Source organism: Geotrypetes seraphini, chromosome 7, assembly GCF_902459505.1.
Source record: "Geotrypetes seraphini chromosome 7, aGeoSer1.1, whole genome shotgun sequence".
Lineage (NCBI taxonomy): Eukaryota > Metazoa > Chordata > Amphibia > Gymnophiona > Dermophiidae > Geotrypetes > Geotrypetes seraphini.
Window position 1 is genome coordinate 143,077,430 of NC_047090.1, and position 18,312 is coordinate 143,095,741.

General features: G+C 42.3%; 1 protein-coding gene across 4 annotated transcripts in view; it reads left to right on the forward strand.

Moving 5' to 3' along the window:
- The window catches only part of ARID4A (AT-rich interaction domain 4A), a 236,072-nt gene that overhangs the window by 177,237 nt on the left and 40,523 nt on the right, over nucleotides 1–18,312 (forward strand). For all 4 annotated transcript variants that reach the window (XM_033952272.1, XM_033952273.1, XM_033952274.1 and 1 more), the window contains exons 16-17: nucleotides 5,723–5,952; nucleotides 17,226–17,426. In XM_033952272.1, the coding sequence (XP_033808163.1) occupies nucleotides 5,723–5,952; nucleotides 17,226–17,426 (431 nt within the window). The remainder of the gene's footprint in view (nucleotides 1–5,722; nucleotides 5,953–17,225; nucleotides 17,427–18,312) is intronic.

The window sequence follows — 18,312 nt, forward strand, 5'->3', positions numbered from 1 at the left end:
GATGGGTTTATGCTCCTCTTCTGGCAGGTGGAGACTGAGAACACACTGAATTCTAACAGTAGTACAAGTCGGTTGTGCAGTCCCCCTTAGGAGGGGAGGCAGTGACTCTTCCTGTCTTTTCTCAACCCACACAGTGACGGTGTGTGGGTCCTTCCCCTTGTTCCAGCAGGAGCCCGATTGTGGAAGTTTTACCAGGGGTGGACCAAGATCAAAGCAAATCAGTGGGTCCTGGAGGTGATTTACGATGGGTATGCACTTGAGTTCGATCAACCCCTGCCAGATCTTTTTCTTTCCTCCCTTTGTCGGTTCCCTTGGAAGAAACTGGAATTTCATCAGACTCTATAGAGCAGGGGTAGGGAACTCCGGTCCTCGAGAGCCGAATTCCAGTCGGGTTTTCAGGATTTCCCCAATGAATATGCATGAGATCTATTTGCATGCACTGCTTTCAATGCATATTCATTGGGGAAATCCTGAAAACCCAACTGGAATATGGCTCTTGAGGACCGGAGTTCCCTACCCCTGCTATAGAGGTTACTAGATCTCAGACTAGTGATTTTGGTGCCCCCTCACAAGATCCGCACCAGATGATATTCCATTTACTTTGTGGTTCCCAAAAGGGAGGGGGTCGTTTTGCCCCATTTTGGATCTCAAGGGGGTGAACAGGGCGCTTTGGGTTACTTCCTTTCATATGGAGACTCTAAGGTCCATGATCCTAGCAGTTCAGCCAAGGGAATTTCTCAACTCTTTCGACCTGATGGAGACATACCTCCACATCCCAATTCAGGAGTTTCATTAGTGGTTCCTTTGCTTTGCAATTTTTAGTGCAGCTCTTTCAGTTTTGTGTGATTTCGTTTGGTCTCGCTGTGGCTCCATGTACTTTCTCCAAGGTCATGGTGGGAGTGGCCTTGTGCAAAGAGGGTATTTTGGTTCATCCTTATCTGTATGACTTGTTGATTCTTTTGAAGTCCTTCCAGGAGAGCACATGCATCATGGCCCGAGTGGTCGAGTTGCTGCAGTCGTTGGGCTGGGTTGTCAACCTTGCCTAGAGTCTGTTGACCCCATCTCAACACTTGGAGTATCTCGGAGTTCTCTTCGACACCAGTCTGGGAAGGGTGTTCTTCCCAAAGCGTGGGTGATGAAGTTGCAATCACAGATTTGCTCTATGATGGGCTCTCGTTGTCATCAAGTACAGGACTTTCTTCAGGTGTTAGGCTCGATGGCAGTTTGCGTTGGTGTTTTCAATCCCACAATCTGGTACAGGGAGTGGGTCTGAAGCAGCCTCAGTGGACAGTTCTTCTCATGGATCCCAGTGTCTTAGACTGTGGAGCTCAGTGTCTTGGTCGCTCAGCTCATCACCAGCCTTGTAGTCAATCAATGTTCTGGAGACGGGTCCATTTGGTTGGTGCTTAATGACCTTTCAGTACTTCCGAGCAAACAAAGCAGTTAGGGTTCTCTCATACAGTGCCATGGCGGTGGACTACGTCAATCAGCAGAGGGGAACCAAGAGTTGTCTGGTAGCGCAGCGATTCTCATGTAGTGGGCAGAGACCCACTTGCTTGGTATTGCGGCGTCCCATATTGCAGGTGTGGACAGTGTCTAGGTGGATTTCCTCAATCGTTATGTGCTGGATGGAGGCCTTTGAGCTGATAGTCCGGTTGTGAGGTTGGCCAGTGATGGATCTTATGGCCACCCATTTCAACTCTAAGGCGTAGATGTTCTTCAGTCGCAGTAGAGATTGTCAGGCCTAGGGGCTGAATGCTCTAGTGCAGTGTTGTCTGATGGACAGGCTGCTGTATATTTTTCCTCCATGGCCTCTGGCAGGCAGAGTTCTTCGAACGCAGGCTGTGTGATCCTGGTGGCTCCGGATTACCGAGGTGTCCATGGAATAGGGATCTGGTTCATTTCCATGTGGCGGTGCTCTTCCTCTGCTCCTGTCAGACAACCTTCTGACTCGGGGTCCAATTTCTATGTTCAATCCAGGTCCCTTTTCTCTTAAAGCTTGGCTCTTGAAAGGAGCACTTATGTAAGAAAGGATATTAAAATAAAGTAGTCTCTACTTTCTTGGGCTCTCAGAAGTTCTCGACTTCCATACTTATGTGCACATCTGGCATTTCTTTGAGCACTGGTGTTCCGTAAGGGCGATGGTTTCCCTTTGTGCGTTCTTACCTCGCATCCTGGATTTTTTTTGCAGGAGGGTCTTGAGAGGGGCCTAGCTTAGTCCTCTTTATGGTTTCAAATTGCATCCTTTTGGCGTCCTTTCGAGGTTGGTTGCGTGTCTAATGGTTGACGTCTCATCCTGATGTACGAGAGTGGTGAAGTTAATGTGGCCGCAGGTGCAGTCTTCAGTTGGGGCCTGGGATCTCAATCTGGTCCCATCTATATTGGTTCATCCTCCTTTTGAACCTCTTAGTTCCTGCACGATGAAAGATTTTGCCTTGAGGGCCATTTTTCTGGTAGCCATTCCATCAGCGAGAAACGTGTCTGAGTTGCAGGCTTTTTCTTGTCGAGCTCCCTTCTTGGAATTTTCTAGGGAGTGTGTAGTTTTGTGGCCTGTTTTTTCCTTTCTTCCTAAAGTCATTTCACCTTTTAATGTGAATCAGGCGGTTTCCCTTCCAGTCTTGGGTAATTGGGAGGGTTCTTTGGAGTAGAAGCAATTGCACAAGTTGGATATCTGCAGAGTTTTCCGTGTCTACGTGAGACGACCTCAAGAGTTCGTCAGACGGATCATCCTTTTGTCCTACTATCAGGCAGACATAAGGGGGAACATTTTTCTAAAGCCTCCATTGCACGCTGGATCAAGCAAGGCTATTGCTACACTGTATCTTTTTCAGAAGAAGTCTGTTCCTGATTTTCTTAAGGCTCATTCTAAACGAGGTCAGGCGACACCCTAGGCAGAGAGTTCTCTTGTGCCCCTGGTGGACATCTGTAAGGCAGCAGTTTGGTTGTCTCCTTTATGCGTCATTACCAGGTTGATATTTGGTACATTGAGATGCTGTTTTTGGCAAGCGGGTTCTTGTGGCAACCCTTCGAGGGTCCCACCCGTGATAGGTACTGCTTTGGTACGTCCCATCCGTCTGTGCCGGACTGGAGGGACACTAAAGAAGGAGAAATTAGAGCTTAATTTTTTAATTTATAATTTCCATTATAATTCAACTAAGAACACTAAGGAATGGAATATATAAATATAATCAAACAAATTATTTATTTCGATTGTCTTCCATCTAGCCCACATTATGAGAGGACACAAAAAATACAAAAGGAAAAATTCCTAGATACAACAAGCATAGTTAATAAAAGGAGAAATTAGACCTTACCTGATAATTTTCTTTCTTTTAGTCCCTCCAGACCAGCAAAGAACCCAGGCAGTGTTTTTTCATGATGACATGAAGTCGTTTTTTTTAGGAATGCTAAATGTTGATTTTATTCCTTTTATCTTTCTTTTTTTCTTTTTTTTGGGGGGGAGGGAGGGAGTGTAATTATTTACTACATAGCATAAAAAAACAAATTGGAGTTCCTGTTCTTTCAGTTGATAAGTTAGTTGAGTTCCTGCTTGGCTATTTGTCAGACTGACTCTAAGGGGGACTAGAGCCATACCGTTAGAATTCAGTTTGTTCTCAGTTTCTACCTGCTGGCAGAGGAGCATAAATCCATCCGTGTGTGCCATTCTAGAGGGACTAAAAGAAAGAAATTTAGCAGGTAAGATCTAATTTCTCCTTTTTTTTTTTTGTCAAAGACCAGACAAGCAGGTATTGGCTCATAGAACAGGAGATGGGCTAGGAGCAGCCTTCAGCATGGGGGTGGTACATATTGGCTTCTGACTTTGAGTGGGGTTTGTGTTGGTGAACTGATGTTTTGTTTTTCATGCTGTAAGACCGGATTCACTGTAGTAATGGAGGCAGTGCTCCAAAACAGTAGGCTGGTGACTTGTTTTGAAATCTTTGTCTGTCCCCATACGCCTTATTACGAGGACCCCGCACCATTTTAGTAGCCTTCCTCTGGACAGACTCCATCCTTTTTATATCTTTTTGAAGTTGCAGTCTCCAGAATTGTACACAATATTCTAAATGAGGTCTCACTAGAGTCTTATACAAGGGCATCAATACCTCCTTTTTCCTATTCTTCCTAAGCACCCTAGCATCCTTCTAGCTTTTGCTGTCACCTTTTCAACTTGCCTTAAGATCATCACATACAATCACTCCCAAGTCCCGCTCAATGCTGTCATGCATGTAAGTTCTTCACCCCCTAAACTGTATCGTTCCTTTTAGGTTTTTGCAGCCCAAATGCATACCTTGCATTTCTTAGCATTTAATTTTAGCTGCTAAATTTCAGAAGCTTCGCTAGGTCTTTCTTCATGTTATTCACACCATCCGTGGTATCTACTCTATTGCAGATTTTGGTATCATCCGCAAAAAGGCAAATCTTACCTGACAATCCTTCAGCAATATCGCTTATAAAAATATTTTTTTAAAAACAGGCCCAAGAACAGAACCTTGAGTCACATCGCTGGTAACATCCCTTTCCTCAGAGCAATCTCCATTGACCATTACCCTCTGTCATCTTCCACTTAACCAATTCCTGACCCAGCCCGTAACTTTGGGGCCCATCCCAAGAGCACTCAGTTTTATTTATTAAACGTCTAAGTGGTACACTGTCAAAGGCTTTGCTAAAATCTAAATACACCACATCCTGGGATACACTGGGAGGGGCCTAAGGCCCTGATTGGCTCAGGTACCTAAGGTGGCTTCGGAGAGTCCTGCTGGCTCAGCTTATCGAGGCAGACTGGGAGAGCAAGGACTGTATTTTTTATTTATTTTTTTTTTTAGGCAGTTCAGGTAGGCAGGAGGAGGAGCTGTGCTAGGGATTGCTGTTCTGAGCATGTGCTGAGCATAATTCCTCCCCCTTTTAACTGCGATGTTCCACACAAATAGCATGCATATAATTTGCATGCTATTGTGCTGAGCATTGCTAGTTAAAAAAAAAAAAAAGAATCGCTTCCACCACAATGGTGTCAGAGCTTTGTGCATTTTCTCTGAGCGATCAGCACTTTTAGATGCAACCTTGTGTGGGTAAGAGCTCAGTAACCCTAAAAGGTCTTGACTATATCAGCTAATTGAGATTCCCAATCCATTTTATCAGCAGGTACATCTGAGGACAGGAATGCTCCTAGTATTCTTCAGAGGCTTCAGAGGAGCAGATTCCAGTGGGTAAAAGATAACCCTACACTACTGGGACTATTCCAGAGGGAAGAGAACTTGAATATAATTACTCAATATTTTGAAGCTTTGAGCACCTCAGAAGCCTCTGTGCAGCAAATGTCATCTAAAAGAGATCATCCTAAAATCTTTTTCAATACATCAAGCCAATCTCATCTGAGTGGGAGGCTCAAGAGGCTGGGCTCATGGTTACAAGGGAAATAGATAAGCTATATCCTTTGGTTCCAAAAGAGAGAAATGTTTAAATAATCAAGGTGGATGCCTTGGTGACGACATGTAGGAAAAAAAATAACTGATTTTTGTTAATGGTGACATGGCATTGCAAGATTTCCAATGTTAGAAGCTGGAGTTGTGACATAAATTGTAATGATATATATGATCTAGTAAAAAGCATTTGTTAAGAGTCTTTATATACTATTGCCAAATACAGTGCTGCGATTTTGTTTTTCACATGTCATTCAGTTTTGGCCAAACTAACAAATACACCTTTTTTGTTTTTATGGTCACAGGGACGCAGACGCATTATTCGAGATATAACCCCAATTAAAAAAGACATTGAAGGTGACAAATCAAAAGATAGCAACAAGGAAAATAAAGATATAGAAGAAGAAATTGAGAAGAAGGAAAATGAGACACCATTTGGAAGGAAGGGCATCTCAAAGCTCAAAGGAGACAGGAGAATGAGAAAAGAAGACTCTGATAAAGAATCAGATGAAGATGAAGAGAAAAGGAGAGAGGGGTATGTATATTATTCACACTGAAGATATGTTGGGCTTGCCAGGTGGTTCAGTAACAAAGTTGCATGCTACCATGTGACTGAATCCCAGTTCAACTTGCAGGTCGGGCCCTTCCACACATGCTGGGCTGACAGAGTATGCTGAGGAGGCATTCACAGCCCCTTGGGTCACCATTAAGGGTAACATCTGATAGTGGATTTAAAGCCTGGTGCTTGACTCCCAGCCTTGAGGTAAATGCGATTATGATCAAACTAGAAATTGTGGAAGAGAAGGTGTGTTAACATAGGAGAAAATTTCCTGGTTAGTTAAAAATCATGGATTACAGTGTCAGAAAATAAAGATATATGTATAATATAAAATGTCAAATAGAACTGATCTGATGAAATGACAGCGCTAAAATAGGCCAGAGAGAGGTTTTAAAAGACGTGTGATTTTTTAAAAAAAAAAATCTATTGAGCATCAAATATTCTGGAGGTAATGGACCTTATCTAAATATTTTTCTGTTGGGAACCCATGGAAAATTCTTTGACTGAAGCCCTATGTTTTTAGTTTCTGGTACTGGGGAAGATGGGGTGTGTTTGGGATTTTTTTTTTCCAAATGGCTGTTTTATTCACGTCAGAAGGATATGATGCAGGGCCCAGGAAGCTTTAAGTTAAAAGCCAGCTAACTGTTTGAGAAATGCATCAAAGGGAACTGGAGTAAGAGAGTACTGCCATTCAGAGAACCTGGGCTTAATTCCCAGGTCATGTGTTCACTCCCCAGTTTAACTGGGGTATGGTTGCTGTAAAAGCCTTGATTTTGTGTTGGGCATGTACAAGGCTTATTTACAGTTGGCTGGGGGTACTGATTCTGTCCTGGGGGTCTCTTGGTCTTCTGGGGGGTCATTACCTTCCACAGCCGCCTCTGTCCAGCCCCCTCAGCCATCATCCAAGCGGCCGCAGGTGACTTGGGATGAGGATCTTTTTATGGCTAATCCGGTTTCACCGGATGAGGACTTGGATCTTGGTGTAGATCTCCAGGATCCTCTAGGAGGGTATGATGATTTGGATGGTGGATTTTTTGGAGGCACCAGTTGGCGAGGATGCATCCATCGATTTGTGCACACGATTTGTCCATCAATTTGTGTACACGTTCCTACCTCCTTCCCTTTAACGCCCCGTCACTCAACTGTCTTCCACTCCTTCCCAAATCTAACTGATGTAATGCCACCTCGGGGTCCTACAGTTCCTCTTGTTGTACACCGTCTTGAACTGAAAAGGTATGACAGGATAAAAATAAAGCTATTATTAGTTTTCACCGGGAAGAGCTTCAAGAGCTTATTCTTCAGGTGTCAATGGTTTTACGCTTCAAGGAGGAAGCTAAGGACCCCCTCCCCCCTTGAATTTAATGGGTTACAGGATCCGAGGCAACATGGCTTTACAAAAGGTAAATCGTGCCAAACGAACCTGATTGAATTTTTTGATTGGATGACCAGAGAGCTGGATCAAGGACATATGCTAGATGTAATTTACTTAGATTTCAGCAAAGCCTTTGATACAGTTCCTCATAGGAGAGTGTTGAACAAACTTGAAGGGCTGAAGTTAGGACCCAAAGTGGTGAACTGGGTTAGAAACTGGCTGTCGGACAGATGCCAGAGGGTGGTGGTTAATGGAAGTTGCTCGGAGGAAGGAAAGGTGAGTAGTGGAGTCCCTCAGGGTTCGGTGCTGGGGCTGATCCTGTTCAATATTTGTGAGTGACATTGCTGAAGGGTTAGAAGGAAAAGTGTGCCTTTTTGAAGATGATACCAAGATTTATAACAGTAGACACCGAAGAGGGAGTAGAAAATATGAAAAAGGATCTGCAAAAGTTAGAGGAATGGTCTAATGCCTGGCAACTAAAATTCAATGCAAAGAAATGCAGAATAATGCATTTGGGGATTAATAATCGGAAGGAACCGTATATGCTGGGAGGTGAGAAGCTGATATGCACGGACGGGGAGAGTGACCTTGGGGTGATAGTGTCCGAAGATCTAAAGGCAAAAAAACAGTGTGACAAGGCAGTGGCTGCTGCCAGAAGAATGTTGGGCTGTATAAAGAGAGGCGTAGCCAGTAGAAGGAAGTAGGTGTTGATGCCCCTTGTACAGGTTATTGGTAAGGCCCCACTTGGAGTATTGTGTTCAGTTTTGGAGACTGTATCTGGTGAAGGACATAAGAAGACTTGAAGCAGTCCAGAGGAGGGCGACAAAAATGATAGGAGGCTTGCGCCAGAAGACATTTGAGGAGAGACTGGAAGCCCTGAATATGTGTACCCTAGAGGAAAGGAGAGACAGGGGAGATATGATTCAGACGTTCAAATACTTGAAGGGTATTAACGTAGAACAAAATCTTTTCCAGAGAAAGGAAAATGGTAAAACCAGAGGACATAATTTGAGGTTGAGGGGTGGTAGATTCAAAGGCAATGTTAGGAAGTTCTACTTTACGGAGAGGGTGGTGGATGCCTGGAATGCGCTCCCGAGAGAGGTGGTGGAGAGTAAAACTGTGACTGAGTTCAAAGAAGCGTGGGATGAACACAGAGGATCTAGAATCAGAAAATAATATTAAATATTGAACTAAGGCCAGTACTGGGCAGACTTGCATGGTCTGTGTCTGTGTGGGGGGGATGGGTTGGGGAGGGCTTTAGTGGCTAGGAGGGTGCAGATGGGCTGGAGTAGGTTTTAATGGAGATTTCGGCAGTTGGAACCCAAGCACAGTACCAGTTAGAGCTTTGGATTCATGCCCAGAAATAGCTAAGAAAAAAAATTAAACAATTTAAATTGAATCAGGTTGGGTAGACTGGATGGACCATTCGGGTCTTTATCTTCTGTCATCTACTGTTACTATGTTGAGTTGTGGACCCTATGCTGTGAAGGATCCAGTCAGCATCCTGCTCTTTCCCTATGAATCAAGATATTCGGGATGTAGTGTATGCTCAGTGGAAGATTCCGAATGCACCTTTTTGCTTGGCGTGGTCCATGGCCAGGCTCTACCCTATTCCTGATGAGGATAGAGATACTTTTAAGTCTCCTGTGGTCGATGCAGTGGTCTCAACTATCACTCAAAGACATACAGTATCAGTTGAGGGCGGTTTGGCCCCAAGAGACCCTCTAGACTGTTAGATGGAGGCTGCTCTTAAACAGAGTTTTGATGTGGCTGCCAGGCTGTCCAGGTCTTGTAGCCTGAGTCAGCTAACTAGTCCTTAGCTGATCCAGAGGTAGCTAAGATTGAACTTGGCGCATCTTATCTCTTTGATGCCATGTATGATCTATTGCGGGCCTTGGCCAAGTCCAGGGCCCTCAGAGTAGCAACCCGCCATACCTTGTGGCTTTGGGGTTGGTCAGCGGATGTGGCATCTAAGTCTAAGCTCAATAAATTTCCCATTTTGGGGCTCCTTTCTCTTGGGGAGGAGTTGGATAAGCTGGTTCAGTCTTTAAGTGAATCTTAAGTTGCCTCGGCTGCCGAAGGACTGATCTCACCAGGCTTCACGGGGTGGTACAGCCTGAGGGTGTTTGTGTGATTTTTGTAGGTACTAGCCTGGCTGAGGGTCAGCCCCTTTTCCTTCCAGAGGTCGCTTCTTTCAGCGCAAGCAATCCTTTCGGGGAGCCCACCAAGGGGGGGGGGGGTGAGACTCTTCTGGGGGCTCTTCTTCAGCCCACCCGGCCCAATGACTCACTGCCGGTCCTTCCCCCGGTGCAATTTGGAGCCTAGTTGCGGGAGTTTTACTGGAGGTGGGCCGAGATCACAAAGGATCAGTGGATCCTAGAGATGATTCAGGACGGCTATGCTCTAGAATTTTCCCATCCTTTGCCAGATCATTTTCTTTCCTCTCCTTGTCAGGCAACTTGAAAGAGGAGGGCTTTTCGGCAGATTCTGCTTAAGTTGCTTGACCTCAAAGCGGTGGTTCTGTGCCTCCTCAGGAGATTCGTACTGGTAAATACTCCATTTACTTCATGGTACCCAAGAAAGAAGGGGTTTTTTTGGCCCATTTTGGATATGAAAGGTGTCAAAAGAGCTCTCCGGGTTCTGCCTTTTCATATGGAAACCCTGAAATCCGTAATTCTTGCTCTTCAGCCTGGAGAATTTTTGACTTCTGTCAACCTGACGGAGGCCTATCTTCATGTTACTATTCGGGCCTCCCATCAGCGTTTCCTTTGCTTTGCAATTTTGGGAGAGCATCAGTTTTGTGCGCTTTCTTTTGGTCTAGCCACGGCGCCATGGACCTTCACCAAGATTATGGTAGTGCTGCAAGCGGCATTCTTGTTCACCCCTATCTGGATGACTGACTGATTCAAGCAAAGTCATTCCAGGAGAGCTCTTGGCTTACGACTCAGGTTGCGGAGTTTCTGCAGCCGCTGAACTGGGTGGTCAACCTATCCAAAAGCCGGCTGACTCCATCTCAGCGCTTGGAGTATCTTTGTGTTCTCTTTGACACAGCTTGGGGAGAGTATTCCTTCCGGAGGCCCAGATGTTCAAATTGCAGGTGTAGATTCGCTCCCTGATGAATTGTCGATGCCCGCAGGCGCAGGACTTCTTAAAAAAAAAAAAACCTGTTCCGGATTTTCTCAAAGCTCATTCTACTTGGGGGTCAGGCAGCCTCTTAGGCTGAGAGTTCACTTGTACCTCCAGTGGATATCTGTAAAGCTGCGGTTTGGGCTTCTCTCCATTCCTTTGTTCGCCACTACCGTGTAGACATTCAAGTGCATCAAGATGTGGTGTTCGGTGAGTGTGTTTTTGTGGCAGCCTTTCAGGAGTCCCACCTATGATGCGGTACTGCTTTGGTACGTCCTATCTGTTCTGTGCCAGTCTGGAGGGACGATAAAGAAGGAGAATTTAGGTTCTTACCTGCTCATTTTCTTTCTTTTAGTCCCTCCAGACCGGAACAGACCCCGCCCTGTCATTTTGTTTGGTGTTTTCTAGCGAAGAGTTAAGTTTTTTTTCTGTGGGTTTTTGTTGTCTTGGTTGTTGGGGAGTATATTAATATAATAATTGAATATATATATATAATAATTGAATATATATATATATATATATATATAATAGTATATATTATAGAATATAGATATATATATATAATAGTATATAATAATTGAATTCTCTACCACACCATGTAAAGTACATGAATCACTGTTTTGTAATTCTCTAGATAATCTTTGTTACGCAATTCTCTCGGTAATGTCCAGATCTCTTATAATTTGTAATCCGCCTAGAACCGCAAGGCACAGGCGGAATAGAAATCACTAATGTAATGTAATATTAAGAGCAACATCACTTAGTTTGGCTAGTTTAGCTGGTGAACTGTGGGGCATTGCTGGAAAGGTGGTTCTTCTAATCGGTATCCAACAGTATGTTCCAGTCCAATTCAAACATTTTCCTTTGTCTTCTCCATGCAAGTGTGGAGTTGGTATATTATTCTTTAGCCTAGTTAGTTTCGGCTTGGCTATTCATCAGTGTTGTTATAACAAAGTCTATTAACAATGATATCACAGCTGATATCAAGTGCTCATGATAAAGCTGTTCCGAAGTAGTAATTTTGTTTTGATCATAAAAGAACATAGCTTGACCCTTCCTAGCAATTATCTATTACAATGGTCCCCAACCCTGTCCTGAAGGACCACTAGCCACTCAGGTTTTCAGGATGGCCGTAATGAATATACATGGGGCAGATTTGCATGCCTGCCAACTCCATTATATGCAAATCTCTCTCATGCATATTCATTAAGGCTATCACAAAAACTTGACTGGCTGGTGGTCCTTCAGGACAGGGTTAGGGATCACTGATCTACTACATTGTTTATCAACTCTGTCTCTGCCAGTCAGTTTTTCAAGAAATCTACAATAAATATGCATAAACTTGATGTGCATATACTACCTCCATTATATACAAATTTCTTTCATGCATATTCATTGTGGACATCCTGAAAACCTGACAGGATCAAGTTGAAAGACACTGATCTACTACATGCATAGAACTGGAGGACTTTCTGCAGATGACATTAGATAAAGCAAAAATGTGCGATTCTTATACAGTTTGATCTCTCAAGCACTTTTGATTTAATTGATCACAATATGTTTTGTTGTTTTTGATTAGTTTTGGTGTCCATAGCCGTATTCTTCAATGGTTTCATGATTTTCTGTTTACCTGATCTTATTGTTTTAAGAGAAGTGGTCCTAGGGGTCAACTTGTTGTGTCTCCCAGGGCTCTCCTTTATCTTCCATGTTCAATCTTTTGATGCAGCTCTTAGGGATATATTTAGAACAGCATAAAATTATTTTATTTATGCAGACAATCTATAAGGTTTATAACCTGTTTCTGAAAACTAGCCAGCTACTCTTTAATGGTAAACTGTTAATTTGATAGATAATTGGATTACACCCCATAGATTAAAACTGAATAAGATAAAACCAAGTTCTTATGGCTTGGTTAATTGGACCATCCATTAAGATCTCAGCATTTCAATATTGGGGTGGATGGTTTTATTTTTGAGTATTCTAGAAACTTGGGAGTTGAGGTTGATGGTCTCTTAACAATGAAGGCTTATATGAATTTGATAATCTGGCATTAAGCTTATTATACAATTGCTTATTCTGTCCAGAATTGACTACACTGTATTGTAATTTAACATTTTCTGGTTGTACAAGAGCCTCTCTCAATCATTTACAGATTGTGCAGAATATGGCAGTTAAATTAATTTTCTCACTCAATAAATTTGAATCAGTGACTCCTTTTATGAAGAAACTTCAGTGATTGTAAGCGTACAGTTTAAAATTGGGGTTATGTTTTTTAAAATTTTGTATGGAGAAGCTCCCACATACATGGTGGATTTGGTAAATCTAATAGACAAGGGATTCAAGATGGCCGCGTCGAGTCAGACACACTGAGCTGCTCGCCTCGGGCTTGCTCATAAACTGAATTTCTTCAAATTGAACTCCGGAGAGGGTTCTTGATTACTTACAATATGCCCAGGAGAAGAGGACGGAGCGCTGCTGCTGTCTCGCGGCGTCCCGAGGTTCCCTCTCTGGGCAACATTGAGCGGCTCCTGAGGCGAGTCCAGGAAGTTTCGCGAGCGTCAGAAGGCAGCCCGCTGAGGACACAGGGAGGCGAACCCGTAGCTGATCCTCTAGGGCACGGAAGCCCCGATGCAAGGGAGCCGCCCCCACACTCTCAGGTTACTAGTTCTCCCAGGGGTGGGGAAACCCCGGAGCTGGAGGTTTTCTCTCCCTTAGAGGCAAGTGTTAATCTGGGAGAAGGTTTGGAGGTTGGGGCTCAAGTTCAAGGAGCCCTAACCAATCTACCTGAAGAGAATCCAGCTTTACAAGGGGGTGAAATCCAAGAGACAGGCCCTGAAGATTCTTTACAGAATGGTGAGCACTCTACTAATTTACAAGCTTCAATTTCTTTGGTAAAACCTGAAGTTGTAACCTTAGACTCACTATGGGATTTAATGGCTGGTTTTGTTAAGTTTATTACGCCTAAATTTCAATATTTGGAATGGAAAATTACAGACCATACAAAAGAATTTAAAGATCTAAGAAAAGAACTGTCTGACTCGGATAAAACCATTCAGAAAATTGAAAAGGAATTAATTACATCAAAACAGCTTCAAGAGACTTTAATTAAAGACAATACTAACTTGAGAAGGAAAGTTGAAATGCTTGAGAATAATTCTCGTAGTAATAATTTAAGGTTAATTAACTTTCCTAAATTAGAAATGGTAAATCCAAGAGAAATGCTTAAGAGATACTTGATGGAAATTTTGGAAGTATCAGAAGAAATGTTACCACCATTCTCACGTGTCTATTATTTGCCAATGAAAGTTTCTGTAAATCAACAAAAAGAATTGGCCCAACAAACTTTAAATGTTTCAGAATTATTGGAGACATCTGATAAAGACTTGGCATCACCAGCAACTTTGATTCTAACTGTGGCGCTTCCATTAGATAAAACATGGTTATTAAGACTTTACTTTAAAAATAAAAAATAAAAATTTTTCTTGGTTGTAAAGTACAGATGTTTCCTGATCTTACAAGGGAGACACAGAAACGTCGCCGTGAATTTCTTCTTTTGAAACCTGGGGTTACTTCTTTGGGGGCAACCTTTTATTTGAGACATCCATGTAAATGTATAGTGTGTTACTGTTCTGTTAAATATGTATTCTTTGAACCATCTCAATTGACAACTTTTGTAGCTACGTCTCGTTTGGATGGAGAATCATCTCAAACCCTAATATAATTAAGAAACTTTATTTCTCAGTGCTTCTGCTTTGAATATCTTGCAAAAATAATTTCTATAATTTTAATGCTTCGCTAATTTAAAATCTTGGTTCCTTTAGGAGGACTTGAGCTTAAATAGTTAAATAATACATGTTTTCTTATTGGATGTTTAATTTCTTTATGATTATTTTGATATTATGACTATTGCTTTCTGTACAAGTGTTTAGCTTGATTTAAATTGAAAATTAATAAAGAAATAATAATAATAAAAATCTAATAGACAATCAGACTTATGACTCAAGTTTTCATTATTTTTCCCTACTGTGAATAGGGTTAGATTTTCTAAGTTAATGTCCCTTCTTTTTTTATATCAAGCAGTGTCCTTTTGGAATTCTTTATCTTTAGATGCTAGGAAAATTGATAATTTAGCTTTTAGAAAGTCTAGTAAAACTTTTCTTTTCTGTAAGTTTATAGCCATGTAGAATCAAATGAGACTGTTCAGTGATTAATTTTTCCTATCTTTTGAATGAATAGGTTTGGGGTTTTTTTGTAACCAACAGTGAATTATCTGGGTATCTGCGGGATATAAGTCCTGTATAATGTAATGTAAAAACTTTAGATGCGAGGATATGTGATTTGCATACAAATGCATATTATGAGATGATAGCTATATATTCATAAGTTGTGTTATTTTGTAGAACACTGTTTGCTAATAACAATTTTGCTGTCTGTGAGTGACTTGTAATGTCATATCCTAGGTTTGCTCTGGGTTTTCATTCTCTTATAAAATGTTGACAATATCTTTTTAAGGAAGATAGAAGTAATGGAACAGCTAGTGTCTTCATTTGTTATATATCTTTGTATATCCTGTAATAAAATGTTAACATAGGTGAAAACATTTTATCTAGATTAATATAGGACTTCACAAATCCTGGATGCCAGGGCACCATGGCAACTAAAAACATTACCCTGCACTAGATTTGTGTTCTGATAAAGGTGTTTTTCTTTGCTTTCTGTGTTTGTTGCTGTGCCACTGCTAAAACAGTACCTCCTTGCACAGTGCAACTCATCTCAAACTTGAGTTATGCCATTCAGATCTTTCTGCTATTCACTGTCTCATGGGATCTGAGATCACAAGGCCATCTCTGGAGTTTCTGTACCACATGGCTCTAAGTTAAGCTGAGTCATCCTCTGCAAGGTAGGAACTGTTTAGTAGTGGCTCAAAAATAGCAGGAGCAAGAGGGCATTGGGACAACATAGGGGTAGGGAGACATTTTATCACAAGAGAAAGAGGGAGCAAGAAAGGAAAAGGGACAAAAAGACAGTAGAAGAAATTGGAATGATAGAAAAGGAAGATTAGGAGGAGAAATAGGAAAATTTGAAGCACACACAGGAGGGAAATGGAGAAAGAAGAAGCAAATAAACTGAAGATAAAACGAAACAAAAAAAAATCATATAAAGCAGTTAACTTCCTCCCTTTTTTTCTCTTATAAACTCTGTGACCTAGATTCACAAAGTTCACCAATCATGTCCCGACCAGTTTGCGAGTGTACCCCGACCCAATTCACAAACCTTATGCTTGATCCGATCTGCACCCAATCTGATCATGCAGATGAGGGGAAATGGCATGCATAAGTAGGAAGGCAGTGATTCACTAAACAAGAAGGAACACCGATTGGGCTTGACGATCCCAAATGAAGTGACTGCCGAGGACCAGTCGCTTACTGTCCCTGCCGACTCTCCTGCTCTCTGCCGCCCTGAAATCTCCCTGCTCTCTGCCGCCCTGCATCTCTGCAAGCCCATGGTTTTAATCTGCGGGTTTAAAGCGGGGCTGCACAAGGCACATTTGCACTGAAGTCCTCTCCTCTGTATTATAGCAAACCCTGCTCAACAATATATGTGCTGCACAGTGCTGTGTCCAGAACTGTGGGCTGCCGGTCTCTCGCTCCTGCATGCCACCTCACATTGGCACACAACTGCGGTCAGACCCATTTCAGGGGGACTTTCTTTCATCAGGATGCCATTCTTCACAAAATGGAAGAAGAAATATTGCCGCTGTTGACCTCCTTTCTGCAAAGAGCTGCGCCATTGCTTCAGTAAACCCAATGGCTGATAGAAGGGGAAGTCATGTGTATATTTTAAGTGCATGCACGGATAACATCTACAGGCAAAGAGGATAGTTTGCACATGCATCTGGATCGCTCTGCAGCGATCCGTGGGGTGTGCTTCTGATTACCTAATTTGCATGAGGACTCTGTAGTGAATCGGTCACCCAGCAAGACTCAGCCACGGATTGCCTGACAATGGTGAGTTTAGTGAATCTAGGCCTATGAATCCTGGAACCTGCCTGCTCGAAAGGCTGAAACGACCACCGAGGACAGAAGAGATACGAATAAACTGAACATTGAGAAGGTAGGATGGGAGATGTGGCTGAGGAATAAGAAAGGAAAATCAGTAGGAGGTAGATGAAGGATCAGAAGATCACTGGAAGGTAGATGATGGATCAGAGGAAAGGCAGGATGTTAAGGGTGATGAGAAAAGGAAAGATTGTTGGAGAACCCCATGCCACAACTGATACAGAACCAAAGAAATAAATTGCATCAGGCAACAGTTATGTGAATCCTGCGCAACTGTCTCCTGCTAGTGCTATGCAGTAGTGAATTAGGAGCCTGATTTACTAAGCTGGAAACAGAGTGAGGGAAAATGTTAGCAAATTAAGCTCCAAAGAAGCTATGGCAGACCTTTGAGAGGATGCTTCTCTTTCCCCTGTTCTTGAGCTTTGGTTTTGACAAAATGGGTTGACCACTGGCACCTACTAGATTTCAAGAAAATTTTTCAATGCCTGTGTTAGATAGGAAAACGACACCTATTTGGTTTGTCCTCTTAGCAATTTTGCCTTTTTTTTTTTCCTGAAGTAAGAAAAAAAAAATCTATGTATAGTCTTGAATTTTGTTACAAAGATTTCTTACAAACTATCTTTGGTGTGGTATAATCAGAACACATTTTCATATAGAACATTAATATAACCAGCTGACTTGTTCTTCTACAGCAAGGAGGAAACTGACCATAGAGGTGACTCAGAAGGTGGGGATGATGAGGAGGAAATGGACTCCAGTCTTGCAGGAACCAAAGTAAAAGTAAAATATGGCCGTGGAAAAACTCAGAAAATTTATGAAGCCAGCATTAAGAGTACAGAGAATGATTCTGGAGAGCTTCTGTATTTAGTACATTACTATGGGTGGAACGTAAGGTAGGAAACGTGTTTCTTAATCCAGTAATTTTTTTAAATCTCAAGTACTGTATGATAAATTCTTGAATGACAATAGTATATGCTGGTTGGAGGGGCATTTTCAATAGGATGTCTGAGTTTGAATGTTTTGGGGAAAACGTCCAGAAATCCAGTAGAGAAAATGTCCATTTTAGAAACCGCAATATGTCTATCTTTTTTTCTTTTAAATGATGTGTCTAGACGTTTTGGCCCTTAGTGCATCTATCTTTTTTTGGCCATTTTCAAATATGACGACGTCCAAATGAAAAACGCACAAAAATCACTATTAGGACATCCAGGCAGCCATCATTCTTAGCAAACTAGCCTCATAGACAGCTGATCAGAGCAGAGGGGCACTCTAGGGAGTACTGCAGTGAATGTCACATTAAAAAGTTCCAGGTACACATTTCACTATAAGCTGCTTATATTGTATGGTGAGCCCTCCAAAACCCAACCAAAACTTACTTTACCCACCTATACACCACAACAGTAGCTTTTATGTCTGCAGCTGTTTTCTTTATGTAGGTACAGTAGGTTTTGGAGGGCTCGCCATACAATATAAGCAAGTTATAGTGACATGTCCCTGGAACTTTTTATGTGATGTTCATTGCAGTACCCCATTCAGTGCTCTAGAAATGATAAATAGTAGTACACTTCCCCCTCCCCATTCGTGGTTCCTGCACTCGCGGTTTCATATAATCGCGATTTTTTTCTGGGGAGGGGGAAAATTAAAAAAACCAGTCTTAATGTAAAAAAAATCCATCTTTTTTTCCTCCCTGCCGCCTTCCCAGTCTTACCTGGTGGTCTAGAGGGCTTTCGGGGCAGGAGCGATCTTCCTACGCTCCTGCCCCGTGCAGATCGCCATGAG